At 42.4% G+C, this 14,334-nt stretch overlaps 1 protein-coding gene across 7 annotated transcripts in view; it reads left to right on the top strand.

The window, feature by feature from the left end:
• arhgef1b (Rho guanine nucleotide exchange factor (GEF) 1b) overlaps positions 1-14,334 on the top strand; it is a 39,995-nt gene that overhangs the window by 16,195 nt on the left and 9,466 nt on the right. For 4 of the 7 annotated variants that reach the window (XM_053432435.1, XM_053432433.1, XM_053432434.1 and 1 more), the window contains 15 exons: positions 1,559-1,642; positions 1,775-1,888; positions 3,057-3,155; positions 4,241-4,283; positions 4,424-4,529; positions 5,219-5,359; positions 7,586-7,615; positions 8,395-8,506; positions 8,695-8,770; positions 8,991-9,020; positions 9,439-9,639; positions 10,181-10,331; positions 12,125-12,283; positions 13,589-13,779; positions 13,868-14,014. In XM_053432435.1, coding sequence (XP_053288410.1) covers positions 1,592-1,642; positions 1,775-1,888; positions 3,057-3,155; positions 4,241-4,283; positions 4,424-4,529; positions 5,219-5,359; positions 7,586-7,615; positions 8,395-8,506; positions 8,695-8,770; positions 8,991-9,020; positions 9,439-9,639; positions 10,181-10,331; positions 12,125-12,283; positions 13,589-13,779; positions 13,868-14,014 — 1,651 coding nt within the window. In that variant the 5' untranslated portion in view covers positions 1,559-1,591. Of the gene's footprint in view, positions 1-1,558; positions 1,643-1,774; positions 1,889-3,056; positions 3,156-4,240; positions 4,284-4,423; positions 4,530-5,218; positions 5,360-7,178; positions 7,502-7,585; positions 7,616-8,394; positions 8,507-8,694; positions 8,771-8,990; positions 9,021-9,438; positions 9,640-10,180; positions 10,332-12,124; positions 12,284-13,588; positions 13,780-13,867; positions 14,015-14,334 lie in introns of those variants that run through there. The other 3 variants (XM_053432430.1, XM_053432432.1, XM_053432436.1) reach the window with 3 other exon arrangements.

Raw genomic sequence — 14,334 nt, 5'->3', positions numbered from 1 at the left:
TATTTACTACTGTTCAGCTACCTCAGTATAACTGGTATAGAATAATATTGGATGGCTGATACATTATTATCTTCACGCCATATAAGTTATCAATTATTACACAATTCTATTTCTAGATCAGTCTTCTAAGTTGCTTTACAGCCTATATGTAAAATGTTCTTTACAAAAATAAAGCTCCATTAGACGACAACAGTCCAATACAAAAAATAAATCGAGACACGATCCAAATATGGTGCCTGAAAATGCCTGGACAGAATAAGAGGGACCAGAATGATCAGAAATCGGGACCAGAGAGAGTATTCTCAGCTGAGCAGATATTCTCAGGCAGGTGGTTCCTGTTTTTCAGGGTCTGAACAGAAATCCCTTCAGTGTTTTGCCTTGACTCTATAACTACAGTAAGAGGACAGTGCTGAAGGATCCAAGGAGTCTTTACCATTACTCAGGTCCTGGTCTCCTCAATAACTGTTTGTCAGGACTTTTATTTCCACAGTGACAGTTTTTCCTCTCAGTACTTTGAGTCACCTCACACCTCTTTGGCTCTTTGCCCTCTGCACACGCACACACACATACACACACAGCAGTGGACAATGGTAAATGTTGTACGGTGTAGCTGTTGGGTTTCTTGATGTGTGTTTGGGTGTTCCCTGGTGGCGGCTCTGGGTCTGCGGCGTATGGGGGACTCCATGCAGTGGCAACGTGTTGTTTGTGTTTTTTGGGTGTGTATGTGTGTGCAGGGGAAGTGGTGTGAGGGGTGTGAAGGGTGGGGATAAGTTGGTCACCCGTTCCGATGTTCTTTCTTCCCATTTGTGGATTTCAAAGGCAGAAACCTTTTTCATTTCAGATCTGTTAGACCTGGGGGTGGGGGGGTTACGTCCTGTCATGGCAGCTTGAGGAGAGTTTTCCTCGTCTGACAAATCATTTTGAAGAGCGAAAGTTTGGACAAACTTCAGAGAGAAATTCCCCTGCATGTTACTCATTAAATCATTTTTTTTTCACCCGGAGCTCAACACCTGAACTGAATGTTTTAGTCCAGCCTCAGGGAAGAGGACTTCAGCATTACCCAGAGGACACCTAATGAAATTCCCAGAATTATGTACCATATTTTCTAATTGATATAATATCAGTGTCCCAGTAGCCTCATAATTTATTCCTAGAGAGATTCAGGTTTATTTTGCCAGTGGATTCTCTAATCACAGTTTAAATACATTCTTTAATAAAGCATAGCAAATTCAGTTGTCAATGGAAAAAAGACCAGTTTCAACTTTTAGTCGAAGCTTTATATTCCTTTTGCCTCTCTTAGCTCACATGAATGGGATCCTGCTCATAAGCAATATGACACATCACTCTCTCCATGAGGCCACACTGAATGCTGGGACATTTTCCCTCTTTCCCTGCTTGGATGTTATTTTTCACTTGGAAAGTTCACTTTGTCCAAACTTTAATCAGCAGGGGCTCAGGATGTCAACGAGAGATATGCTGCCAGTACAAAGTATAGCACATAATGTGAGCTAATTGCCCTCTTTCTTTCTCTCTCTCTCCTTCTCCTCCTCCATGGCAGGGTGTGTTTGGGGCTCAGTGCTCTAACCCAGCCATGAGCATCATCGGGGCCGAAGATGAGGATTTCGAGAACGATCTGAATGATGTGAGTGAATCAAATTCGGGCGGCTCATGGCAGCTGATTGTAATTTTATTATCATCTCTCATTATCATTGTCTTGCCCTCACGTTCTCTCTCTCTCTCTCTATCTCCTCCTCTGTCTCTCTGCCTCTCACAGACACCGGAGGACCAGGATTTACGCTTTAACAGCATAGAGCAGTTGAAGGATCGGCCGACACACCTGCTGGTCTTTATGCAACATGTGTTTCTACAGTTTGACCCTGCTCCCATGGTGAGAATTACACCTCCTGTGACCCAGTGTGTTTTTATCTGTGTGTGAGTAGGTAGTAGAGAGTCGATGTGAACTATCAATACGATGTTTTATGCTGCATTTGCCTGTAAAAGTTACTGTCGGGTTCGGGTTGGCCCGTGTGTTTTCTCTTGGGTGCCCCACGAGCCGCACTCTAATGTGTAGGTGTCAACAATGATCAAAAAGTAGATTTGAAAAGAAAATAAATCAACAGTTGAATTTGAATATTATTTTTGTCAGTCAGAGAGGGTGAATACAACAATATAAGACTTCAGGTTCTGGGAATATGAAATGGAAAATGTTGTGACAATGTCATGACAGGTGATTTACCTCTTAATTTGACTCAGTAATTCACCTGATGGACATTAGTTGTTAAAGCCAAATCATGATAACAATACATTAGATTACATTAGAGATTACATTGATTGCAGCAGCCTAGTTTGTATAGGACACATGACACTAATACGAGTTTAGACAAGTGTGTGTGTGTGTGTGTGTGTGTGTGTGTGTGTGTGTGTGTGTGTGTGTGTGTGTGTGTGTGTGTGTGTGTGTGTGTGTGTGTGTGTGTGTGTGTGTGTGTGTGTGTGTGTGTGTGTGTGTGTGTGTGTGCGCGACGGAGTCTGAGGGACTACATGTGAATCAGGGCTGATATAAAGCGTGCCTGTCCTTTCCCCTTTGTTCCACATGCAGACTCTTTGACCTACCCCAGGTACTGTTACACCTCCTTTAGCCACGAGTCGACGCCCTCCCTCCATCCCTAAGATCCCTCTTTTCCTTTTTCCTCCTTTTCCATCACAACATCAGTGTTTTCTGAAGGTGTTACACTAGTGTCAGTGGCTGCTTGTTTTGTCTGCTGCTTTCAGTTTTGGATCCCACATAGAAAAGTTATTATAGTGTTTAAATAACATACCGAGACTTGAGTTCTGTGCAATATTATGGCTGATGACAATGACATTCAATTATTTAATCAGATATTGTCAGTATGATATATAATTCTAATTTTGTCTGGTTGATTAGTTGATGTGTGTCAGCATGTTAACTTTTAAGTGCATCTGGTGAATTTTTTTTTTTTTTTTATAAACTGAACTACAGTCCCACTTCCCTCGTTCACCAGCACTCACTGGATTCCTGTCTCTTTCTCTTCTCTCAGCTCTGTTACCTCCATGCCGAAATCTTCAGGACCCTCAGTGCCAAAGAGACCAAGAAGCAATTTGTGGAGTTCTACAACACCTTCTTGGACAAGGGTGCAGTAAGTATCACACTGCACTGATAATCTGTAAGAAAGTCTAGAACTGACCCAAAGTTGGGGACAAAAAAAGTCGAATGTAACCTTTAGATATAATAGTGGTAGTTATGTTAGTCAGGAATGTGTGAAAAAATATAGTGAGGGCAGAGAGGGGGGGATGTACAGAGACTTACTTGCAAACTATTATTCTCCTGCCGATCATTAAGTTTGTCAATGATTTTGTTGCTTTCTTCATGCACTCGAAGAGGAAGTGATTTGGGATAATCATTTTTCTTTTTGAGGACTGTTTTTGAGTTATAGTTATTAATATATTATTTTGTGTTGCAGCTTTGGAGAGAATTCCTATTACTATTTAGCATTTGGTGACGTGCAACATATAAAGATCTAAAAAGAGCAGGCTTGGCCATATCAATATTACAGTGTTGTATCAGTTCAGATATAATTAGGATAATAATTTGGACTCGGGGGAGACGAGTACACTGTGTGCACATGGTTTGTTTGTGAGTCCCCGGCTGTGTGTGTCAGCTCTGTTTGCTCTGTCTGTGTTTTTCATTCCTGCCTGTTGCATACCTGGCCATCTTTGTCATATGTCCTCGTCAGAGCTCGTGCACGGTGCACGTCTGTCTGCCGGCTTGTGCGGCTCTATCTCCCTGTCTGTCTCGTCCGACCCCACAGCTTCCTGTCAGGATCGTGGGAAAGCCCTTCAGGAGGAATCACCCTCTCTTGGCCTCGCTCTCTTTTTTTTAAAGACCTTCTCTTTTGTAAACCCATTGACTTAAAGTCGGCCTATGTGGTGGTTTTCTTGTCAGTGACCGAACTCTGTATCTCCCATTTGGAATATCTGTTTTTTCTGTTTTCTTTTTCATAAATGTTATTTCTAGTGTTCAAATGACCCCTTGTGGTGATATTTAGCTACTGCATTCATTTCCAAGGCTCAATATCATTTGAGACGACACTGTTTTATTTCTTCATTCCACACAAAACAAGAAAAAAAAATCTCCCACTAAGCAAAAACAAGTTATAAAAACTTTCATGCCTAATATCTGCTTTAAATATATAATGCTCCTATGTCTGTATCTACTCTACAGGTTCTTAGAGTGTCAGTGCCATTTAATGTAACCAGTGAATTGGGTAAGTCACTGTCCTTTGGTATATTTATTTAACGTTGTTGAAACTTTGTTATATATTCTTGGCCATATGTGCACAACTCAACTCGGTGTCTCCCTGTCGGTATCAGTCTTCCCACTCACTCCCTCTCTGCTTCGTCTCAGACCGAACTCGACCAGATCTGCTCTCCGAGGAAACCCAAAAACGCTTCGCTCAGGATGTTCAGAGCGCGCAGGCGGCTGAGGTGGCCAAACAGCTGGAAGACTTCAGGTGAGAAGCTCCTGAACTCTACTCGGCTTTTTGAGTGTTAATGAATGTTAAAATGGGAAAGTCAGTCAGCTAGCAAGCAGGCTCACTTTACATTAATACCACAGTGGCAAAAGCACTTTTTAATTGTGGTTTACAGGAAATCTGAAACCCAGGAAAAAAGAGCATAAGATTCTTAATTTCAAAGCAAATAGTTACAGAGAGAGAGAAATGTGAATAATTGTTAAAATTTAAATTAGAGGAATTTATACCAAAGAAACCTACCTTTGAATTTTCATATTTGACAAATAACGATCATTTAATCTAAAAATCCTAACATTATGAAAGGCATTGCGTTCTTTTACTCTTTGTCAGAATTTGCATTTTTATCCAAACGGCTCCAAGAACCTGCTCATATGCTAAGCTGCTGCAAATATCTATGACTCAAGACTTCTTCTCGCACCCTATCAATTAATTGAGCCGTTTTAGGAAAATTAAACCTCAAAACATACAAATAAGCTAATGTGAAACTCATGTAGGTGTTTCTTCTTGAATTAATGTTTCTAGTCAGTTGCACTCTCAGGGGACCGGGATCTGTTATGAGCAGCCCTCTCCATCTACATTACGTGTTTGCTCACTTGATTCTATGCTGGATAGATATTATTATCATTAATGCGTCCAACTTTTGCCTCTTTCCGCTTTGCGCTGCACAGGCAGAAGAGGATGATGGGTATGACCCCCAACGAGGCCGAGCTGCTCGATGTGGATAACCACTATCCCACCGACCGCGTCCCGATGGAGATGAAGGAGAAGTCTGTGGCCGAGAACCTTCTGGACAAGATGTCAGAGACACAGTGAGTGCTCCTCCCTACTTTTCACCACAGTGTTAAGTAATCTGTATAAAAAAAACTACCATAAATATGTGGATGTTTTATTCAAATTAAAATGTGACAGTCACTAGTTACAGTCCTGTCACCTGCATTGCTAATAGATGAGACATTTTATATTTGGGGAAACACAATAATCCAAACAACAGTATAAATCTGTTGAATTTGGGTTTTGGGTTGGATGACGTTTGCTTAATGTTTTTTGTGCCTGGAGCTGAAACCAAAGCAGCTGACGTTTACTGGGATAACATTTGAAGCATAAGCTTACCAACAGAAATAAAATTCTCAGACATGACGTTAATAGAATTAAAACTTGTTTTACATCATGAAATAATCCAACACTCTCTCAAAGTTGAGCAACAGAGCCCTTTTCTAACAGAAGGTTTTAGGAGCTTTGGAACCAGAGGAGCTAAACTCGGAGCTAGAACTCTGTATTCCTGTTTGCATTCTAATCTCCTAAAATCTCTGCATACCAGCCCAATTTGACAGATGACAGAAAAAATTAAATAAAATGCAATTTCCACACATGAGAAAACAACAACACAGCTGTCATGACAACATTATTAAAAGAAAACTTTGAAACAGTGATTGCACAGCGGAAAATAGTATTTTCCCCAAACCTGTTGCTCCATGTTTTAAATTGGACCACGACTGTTCCATCAAAACCGTTTAAAATCCGATATCTTCCCTCTAAAGTTGGCACTTGGCTTCCTACAAGGCTCCACAGTAGGCACAGTCAAAATCGGCCATGCACATAACCAATGTAATACAACACACAGAGACAAATACAGCAGGCGATGGAGAAAATCAAGCCTACTGGACGACAGAGCCCGAATGATTGGAAGAGGGCACAATTGAGCACGAAGGAAGTGAAAAGGCCAAGAGGAAAAGATGGAGTCAGCAGTGCCACGCTGGCAGGAAGGCTCTCCCCTGACATTCTGCCAACCGGAGGGAGGAGGGAAGGGTGGAGGGGGAGACACATCGGAAGAGAGAAGGAGAGAGAACGGGCCAGAGGGTTATCGAGGCTGGGTAGTTCCTGCCCTGGACACAGTTAAAGAAAGAAAGCAAGAGATCTAGGGGAAAGTTAATCTATCCTTGACCCCGTGGCCAACTGTGATGTGTTATCCTCAACGAGAAGCGAGTCAGACAGAGAGGGAGAGGAGGCCAGGGAGAGGGCACAACACTGTCTGACTTCATCTTGTCAGAAAAGGGGGAAGAAGTGAACACAAACGAAAAGGAGGTGCGTCTCGATCAAGAAACTCTCGTCCTCTGGATTTAACCACGCTGTCTGTTGTGAAGACAGAGCAAGTCCACAAGGCCGACTTTATTAAAGACACTACAATTCAGCTTTTGGCTCTTTTTTTTTATTTGACTATCACACAGTCAGATCTTTATCATCGTTGCACAAACGTTTCATTCACTTGCTCCATTCATTCACCCCCCGACAATCATCTCTCTATTCCCCCTCGCTCTGACATACTCCCACACTCATGCACTCGGTCACCCCCGAAGCACCCCCCTTCCTCACGAGACCACAACACAGTGACCTCGCCCCCGTCTGTCCCTCATTGGTCTCTGCGCAGACGAGAACAAGGCCACCGCACCATTTGATTGGATAATGCCGGGGGAATCCTTGGGAAAACCCCTCCCACCCTTTATGTTCATAACAAAACATGAGTATCCAATTTCTACAGTCTTGCCTGCATGTTGCATCAGACAAAAACATGGTTAAATAGACACTTCCGCTGAGTTGGAGCGTTTTTTGGAATTCCCTTTGCAGACAGTGAGCCAGAGCAGCCAGAGCAGATCGCCCCTTTGGACAGTCTGGAGACAATAGTTTGAGTTATTCGCAAATCTTTTTATTTTAGCGCGAGCAGAGGTGCAGCTTTTGATGCATCTCTCACTTTTTTGATCTTTTTTTTGTTGCTTTTTTTTTATTCATTTTTTTTTAAGAATATGTTCAATAGCATCTGCTCTGAACACAATACCATTACAGTCAGCCTTGAGTTGGATCAGAAAAAGCTTAGCCGCTACCGATTCCACCGGCCCAAAACACAGCTAATAATCAGTCGTTCAAGAGAAAGGGATAATGTTACTTAAGAGGAAGAGGTGAGCTTGATTCCGCACGATAACGCTGGTTTTTAAACATGTCTGTAGGAGCAACATCACTCACATCTGTCTCTTCTCTTTCAGACCAACAATCGTCTCGGACGAAGAAAAATGGTGAGTGAACCTTTGCAACATTTGCATTAGTGTTCTTTTTAAATGGATGTTTGTGCGCATGATGTCATTTGGTCTCTGCATGCTTTTGTTCTAAGCTTGGGTGTGGTCAGACCACAACGTTTTTGCATAGTCTTCAGTGCATCAATGATTCATTATAACACGTCTTTCATTTGTATATATAGATGTATAGAAAAAAAACAGTTTCTCGTAAAGTGACTGAGGCGGATTCTGAACTTCTCTATTTCTTGATTTAGAACTTGCTGTCATGCATGTCTTGGGTTTTACGCCTTTCTCCTTTGAGTCCTTTGTTTCAACTTCTTCAAGTTGAATTGTCACTGTGTCCAGACAGTGTTTTCTCTGTTACTGTGCAGTGACTGGCGATAAGAGACTTTTGTTGAAAGCACACATCCCCAGAGGCTCCTCCTAACTCCTCATATTTCTCCTCAACTCCTCTAGTTCACCCACCTCCAATTTACAAACTCCTCCCTCCTTTCTGGACATCTTAAATGATCTTCCTCCCCTTTCCCCTCCTTCCATGCATCTGTCCATCCTCCAATTATCCTCACATTCACAGATATTCTCTTTGTCTCAGCATCACCATCTGATGCACTCTATTGAACATATACGAATTTTCCTTATAGATTAATTTAGCTCAAGCATCACTAGGAATGTATAAGCTTTGATGTTTTCCTGAAAAAGAATGTTAAGCAAAAAGGTGCTAACACAACAAACCCTATCAGATATCATTAATGAACACATTACTCTAACTTGTATTGCAGCCAATCCATCTTCTCAGCGGTCGCCTACTACATGAAGCACCTGGGGGTTAAAAACAGAGCCGCCGACAGTAAGAAGTCCAGAGGAGGCTTCTTCAGGAGGCAGCTGGTGAAGGTAAACACCCCCTTTCCTGTTTGTTTAGGCAAATGAATTAATAAAACGGTGATCAGACAGGTCAATAACGGCACTGCACTATGCCCTCATTAAATCTTGGTGGAGTAGTCGTTTTATTTTCGCAGCCCATACACGTCTTTTTAATTTGACCTTCTGTCTCACCCGCTCCTGACTGTGTTGTTTTGCAGAATAAGAAGGATGAGTCCACAAAGGGCAAGCCGAGGGGGGTGTTTCCTGGCATCCCCAGCTGGATTGCAGGCAACAGTATGTATTTGTTCACTCATTAGCCCCATTTTCAAAAATCTGAAATATTTTTTTAAATTAATTGCGATCTCAAAATGATTGTAGGCTATTAACTAAATATTTGTAATAATGCATTGTTGTAATATTTCAATATAAGTACTGTGAAGTATCTTTACATGTTGATATCTGTAAACAGTCTGGATATGAGAACATTGTGTCCTGCACTCTTTTCCTGTTACAGCTGAGGTCAAACCTAAAATGGAGGCTGAAGGTACAAATCGCCCAGAGTTCCAATCCTCTCTTTCACCTGTAGAATGGTCACATCCTTACTAATCAACCCATAAGCATGTCTGCATGTTCCAAGTCAAACTGGGAGGGGGTATGGGTGGGGCCCTGTTAAGTTGATTCTAAGTTTCATGGTGGTTGTTTGAAGAATTAATTGCAGTTTAGAATCAGCAGAAAGACCTCATTCACTGCACATTTAATTCACGCACAGGTGGTGATTGTTCCCTGGTACCAAACTAACCCTCATGTTTAGTACACAGGCCCTGATTGCATCATCATACTCATCTCGTCTGTTTGTCCGTCTCACACAATCTCTCGTCTCTCTCACTCACTGAAGTGTTTTTTTCTGCATCTGCGTCGTCTGTAGCTCTTCTGATCTTTATCGTATTCTTTCCATTCTTCAGCTGAAAAGGATAAAGTGAATCAGGAGCGTAAGGGTCCAGCTCCCGGCAGATGCTCCGTGACCGAAGTCCCAGTCCTCTCCCTCCCCAGCAGGAAGTCGGGCTCCAGTGGAAGCACTGCGTCCGTACCTGGGCTCGAAGTCGGTGACGGCTCAGGCGGCAGCATCAGCACCGCCAACAGCCCAGATTCTTCTCACACTGATGGCAAGTCTTTACTGTGGAGTGTGTCACTGGAGTTTTTCAACATTTAATAATCATCAGTGTCGAATTATATTACACTTTTGTAAATGAACTCACTGGGCAACTTTTACATTTGAGTTTCTGCTACTTCGCTGTGTGCTGAACTTTGTTTTATTTTCAGTTTAAAGTGTCAATATCATAATGAGGGAGAATAGTCTTTCAATTTAAGTAAAAAATATTTAATGAATAATGTACAAAGTGTAAATGTAAAAGCAGGAGACGTTAATAATGGTGGCATTTTAAAAACGTGTTTGTTTATAACTTGTAAACTAAAAATGTGGTAACAGCATTTGCAGTGAGAAGCATAATTATTTTCTTGTGTAAAATTATATAAATTATTCCACCCTCGTATGAATATCTTGTAAAAAAAATAGATTAGCTTCATCAGTATGTTATTGTTGAAGAGATATACTGTATAATTGCTAATTTACTGGATGAAAGACTGATATAATTAGAGTACATAACCCCCTCATTTGTTCTCTTCCATCCTTTTCTAATCCTTCAGGCCTCTCAAGTAATCGCTTAGAGCCTCCGACTCTGTTGTGTCCCCCTACGGGATCGGATCTGTCCCCCGTCGGACTCGGGGGTGGGTTGACCATTGGGGAGCCTGTCTCCCCCAGCGACACTCCCACAGAGGAGAATCTGGAGAAAGACAGGTGAGGAGGATGGTAATAAAGAGCGCAGCATCTAGGGTGTCTCATTATAACCGCAGTGCAGTGACTCAGTAAGAGATTAAAAGCAATTACAGGATTAGAGATTGTAATCATATCATAATTAGATTGTATGGGAGGTGTTCAGTGTATAGGGCCAACAAGCGTTGTGTGCTCAGGCTGAGGGAGCATGGTAAAGCTTCCCCAGCAGTCTGTCCCTGCCTTGTGCAAGCTTTTGTCTCGCTGCCCGTTGCTCGCTACCTAACAGAGCCTGCAGTTTTGAGGAGGACTCTCACCAGGTGAACCCGGACCCGGTTTCCCCCTCCAGCCCTTTGCCTTCCCTCTCCCTCATGCCCTTTCCTTTCTTTCTCCCTCACAAAGGCACACGCACTCTCCTCCTAATACCGTTCTGTCCCACTTGTCTTCTTCCATGTGTCCTGTTGTGCATCTCCTTATGTTGACTACAGAGCTTCATTTCAGTTTCTGTTGCAGTTAGATGTTATCTGTGCGATTCTTGTGTGTGTTTTTTATGGTATCGTGGGAAGACACTGGTGATTTCTTGGATGCCGAGACAATTATAGATGTTGCAGGTTATGTAGCACTGATAACAGATGACAAACATTTTGTCTAGTTTTGTCTATTTTGTCTAGTGCATTTAAAATTTAACAAAACTAGCAGATGCTTTATCTATTTTATCTACTCATTCAGTTAAATAGTTCATTAATAGTTTATTCCATTCCATAAACTATTCTATCTGTACTATCATACAGATAGTTTTTGTCTTTCGTCCCATGTGCTTTTTAAGGTGTCTGCATCTGTTTTGGCCAGGGCCCGTCCTTTGTCCCGCTTGTCTCCACGGTGTGTGTGCGGTTACATGTTGTGTCAGGGGCTTTGGCATCATATATACTCAGGTGTTTGAGAATCATATGTGGGGGGTGTGCGTTTGCATTGTTGTGGTTGTTTCTCTGGCTTGACAATAGTTGCATAAAGGTGGGTGTGTAACAATGTGGTGTCCCCATGTTTTTGCAGACGGATGACAAGGTGGGTGTCAGCGCCTTGACAGAGTCATGGACATGCTTCAGATCTTAGACTGATCCAGACATAAACACACACACACTACAGTCACCTGGTTACAGACTACATGGGTACACATACATGACACAAACACACTGCATGGCTAAGTATTTTAACACGCTTGTGAAGGAATTAGAAGTAGCTTTATGTGTTGAGATCAGTTGTACTATATTTTCTAGTGGATGTGGAAGCATGTAGTGTGAAGTTGGAGATTTATTCGACTTTTATTCAAGTTCCTTTTGGTTCCACACAGAATGCAGCGTAGAAGCAATACAGGACTACTTTCTTAACATATGTTTCACTGTCTAACTAATATATGCATGTCAGATTCCATGCATATTTGCCTGCCACTCATTTTGTCTCTTTTTTATCTTTTGTTTATGTGATTTTTCTTTCTACCTTTTTGGGGTAAATCCTCTACTAATGTACCTCAACTTATTTTTCTTCCTCTTCACCATCATGATTAATATAAATCTCTGTCTTCATTGGCTGCATATGGCTCGGATTCTCTCTCTTCTACTTTCCTTCTCTTCGGGAATCTCTTCTTTTATTTCCTCCTTCTACACTTGTGTTCCTATTTCCCTTTGTCCCCCTTTTTCTTATTTTCTTATCCGTCTGTCCGTTTTTGGACGTTTTTCTATCCCACTTCCCTCCAATCTGTCCCTATCTATTTCTCATCCACCCCCCCTCCCCCCACCATCCTCTCCCACCTTCCCTCCCCACAGTAGGAAAGTGACTCGTAGCGAGAGCGCTCGCGTGGACCGGCACTCATCCCGTCGCCGTGGCTCTTCCCGGGCCAAACAGTCCCGCTCCCGTAGTGATGTGGACCTCCAGCCGCCTTCCTCCGCAACATCACCTGCTCCGCTCACTCCCCACCACCATCCGTAAGATGGACAAACCGCCCCTCTTAAAGCCTGTGGCTGGAGAGGTGCACCAAAGGGACAGACATGATGCCAAAACCTGAAATCCGTCTCAGAATCAGTGCAGCAATCCTGAAATAACATGAAAGCTTTTCATACAAAATGACTGGATGAGAATATTATTGATGGATCTAATGTACCTGGCTCATTCAGAACAATCAGTTTGAGGCACATTTGAATAGGTGGCAGTTAATGTCGATTAGGTATTTCTCAAGGGCACGCGTCTGTTGACTCCTGTGAAATGAATTAATCTGGCCGACAGATTCACTGACTCGGCTGCTGTGGCCGACAGGGTGTGAGAAATAGTCACACGCTCATTCTCAGTGTGGGGGTCAGACACTTGCCTCTTTGGGGGAATGTTTATCGACCATTTGGTAAACACAAAGTGCAGACTCGCGGGGAAACATCATTTAAACAGTAAAGGATCCCGAGTCAACGTCAGTATATTTCGGATATTTAACTACTTTATCTCTTTATTTTTTTCTGTTCTGTATTTTTTATCGTGTGGTTTAATGTTAATTGACTTTTCTACTTTTCAATTCAATCCTAGTTGAGCACAAGTTTCACTACGATTGAACCTAAACCATTGCTTGTTAATTGTCATCGTAAGCTCTCAGTAGCTAGAAGATTAAAAGCAACCAGTAAGGTTCTAAGCTGCAGAAATAAATCCATGATATTAGTAAAAAGCTCATCTACTAGATTCCTGGAAGAATATCCAATGTTAAAGTAACACTATGCAACTTTTTTACCTGAAAATGGCCTCTTCTAAATGAGTTGACGGTACACTGACTTGAAAAAGGGGGAGAATGGAGCCTCTTTTATTCTCAGTCTTCACCCTGAATGTCTGTTCTTGCTCTAGGTATGTGGGTCTGATCTCCTGCAAGAAAAGTCACAGCTTAAATCACCCGAATCAGGCCCAGAAGGTTTAAGTTTAAGTTTGAGTACTACTGAACTTTAGATCAGTTCAAAGTTAGATGTAGAAGACGTTAAAAAGGAATCATTGGTATTATCCACGATTTAGTTTCAGTTCAGTGAGTCGTCGTACAGTCAGAGCTTGGATATTCATCTATTCTCTGTTGAAGACCACTTAATCACCAAATGTGACTGCAGAGGGCGCTGTTGATCAGTAAAAAATTACATAGCGTTGCTTTAATACATCTCTGGGGTATATTTAGAAGTACAGCCAGTGTTCTCCACCTGGATCAATACTGGTTAAACCTGTAATTACCAATCTAAAATCATTACTCTTCGGCTTCCTTCTTTCTTCAGTTTCGAAGGACCACTTTTACTTCCTGAAGGGCCTGGCCACTCCCCAACCAGCCCCACCCCGCAGCTGGAGGAGGTGGAGCCGCGCCTCCTGGAATTTGAGCACGACCCTACCAACTGGAGGGAGCTGGCCTCCTCCGAGGGTCTGTCCCGCCTTAGCAAGAAGGAGACCAAGAGGCAGGAGGTCATCAACGGTGAGGAGAGGAGAGATGAAGCAAACAATTGTGCAGAGAAATTGAGGATCTTTATAACATTGCTCATTCCGTGCCTCCTCCCTCTCAGAGTTGTTTGCGACGGAGCACGCCCATGTGCGGATGCTAAGCGTTCTTCAGATGGTTTTCTCGAAGCCTCTGGAGAGAGAGGAGCTCCTGAGCTCCACTGAGCTGGCCACCATCTTCCCCAACTTGGACGAGATCATTGAAATGCACTGTGAGTGCTGCTGCAAGTGTTATATATCCTCCCAGAGTCAGAGACATGAAGGTTGCACTCATCCTGCACACAACATTTATACCCTTGAAATTTGTACAAGCTGCTGTGATAAAGTTAAATGCACAAACCAGTCTTATTTGAGCACACAGTGAAGAATCTGATAGAAAATGATATATGTATTAACTACATCAATAACATTTTGTTTAAGTCACAGGCCACAGAGAGAGTTCAGGGATTCAGGCCTTTTTGCTGACCGGTTATATGTAAGAGTTGTTGTTGCTGTAGTTTAAAATTGAATTGTGTATTTGTTTGTCCCGTCT

The sequence above is a fragment of the Pleuronectes platessa genome, chromosome 10, assembly GCF_947347685.1.
Source record: "Pleuronectes platessa chromosome 10, fPlePla1.1, whole genome shotgun sequence".
Lineage (NCBI taxonomy): Eukaryota > Metazoa > Chordata > Actinopteri > Pleuronectiformes > Pleuronectidae > Pleuronectes > Pleuronectes platessa.
This window is presented reverse-complemented; position numbering and strand designations above follow the sequence as displayed.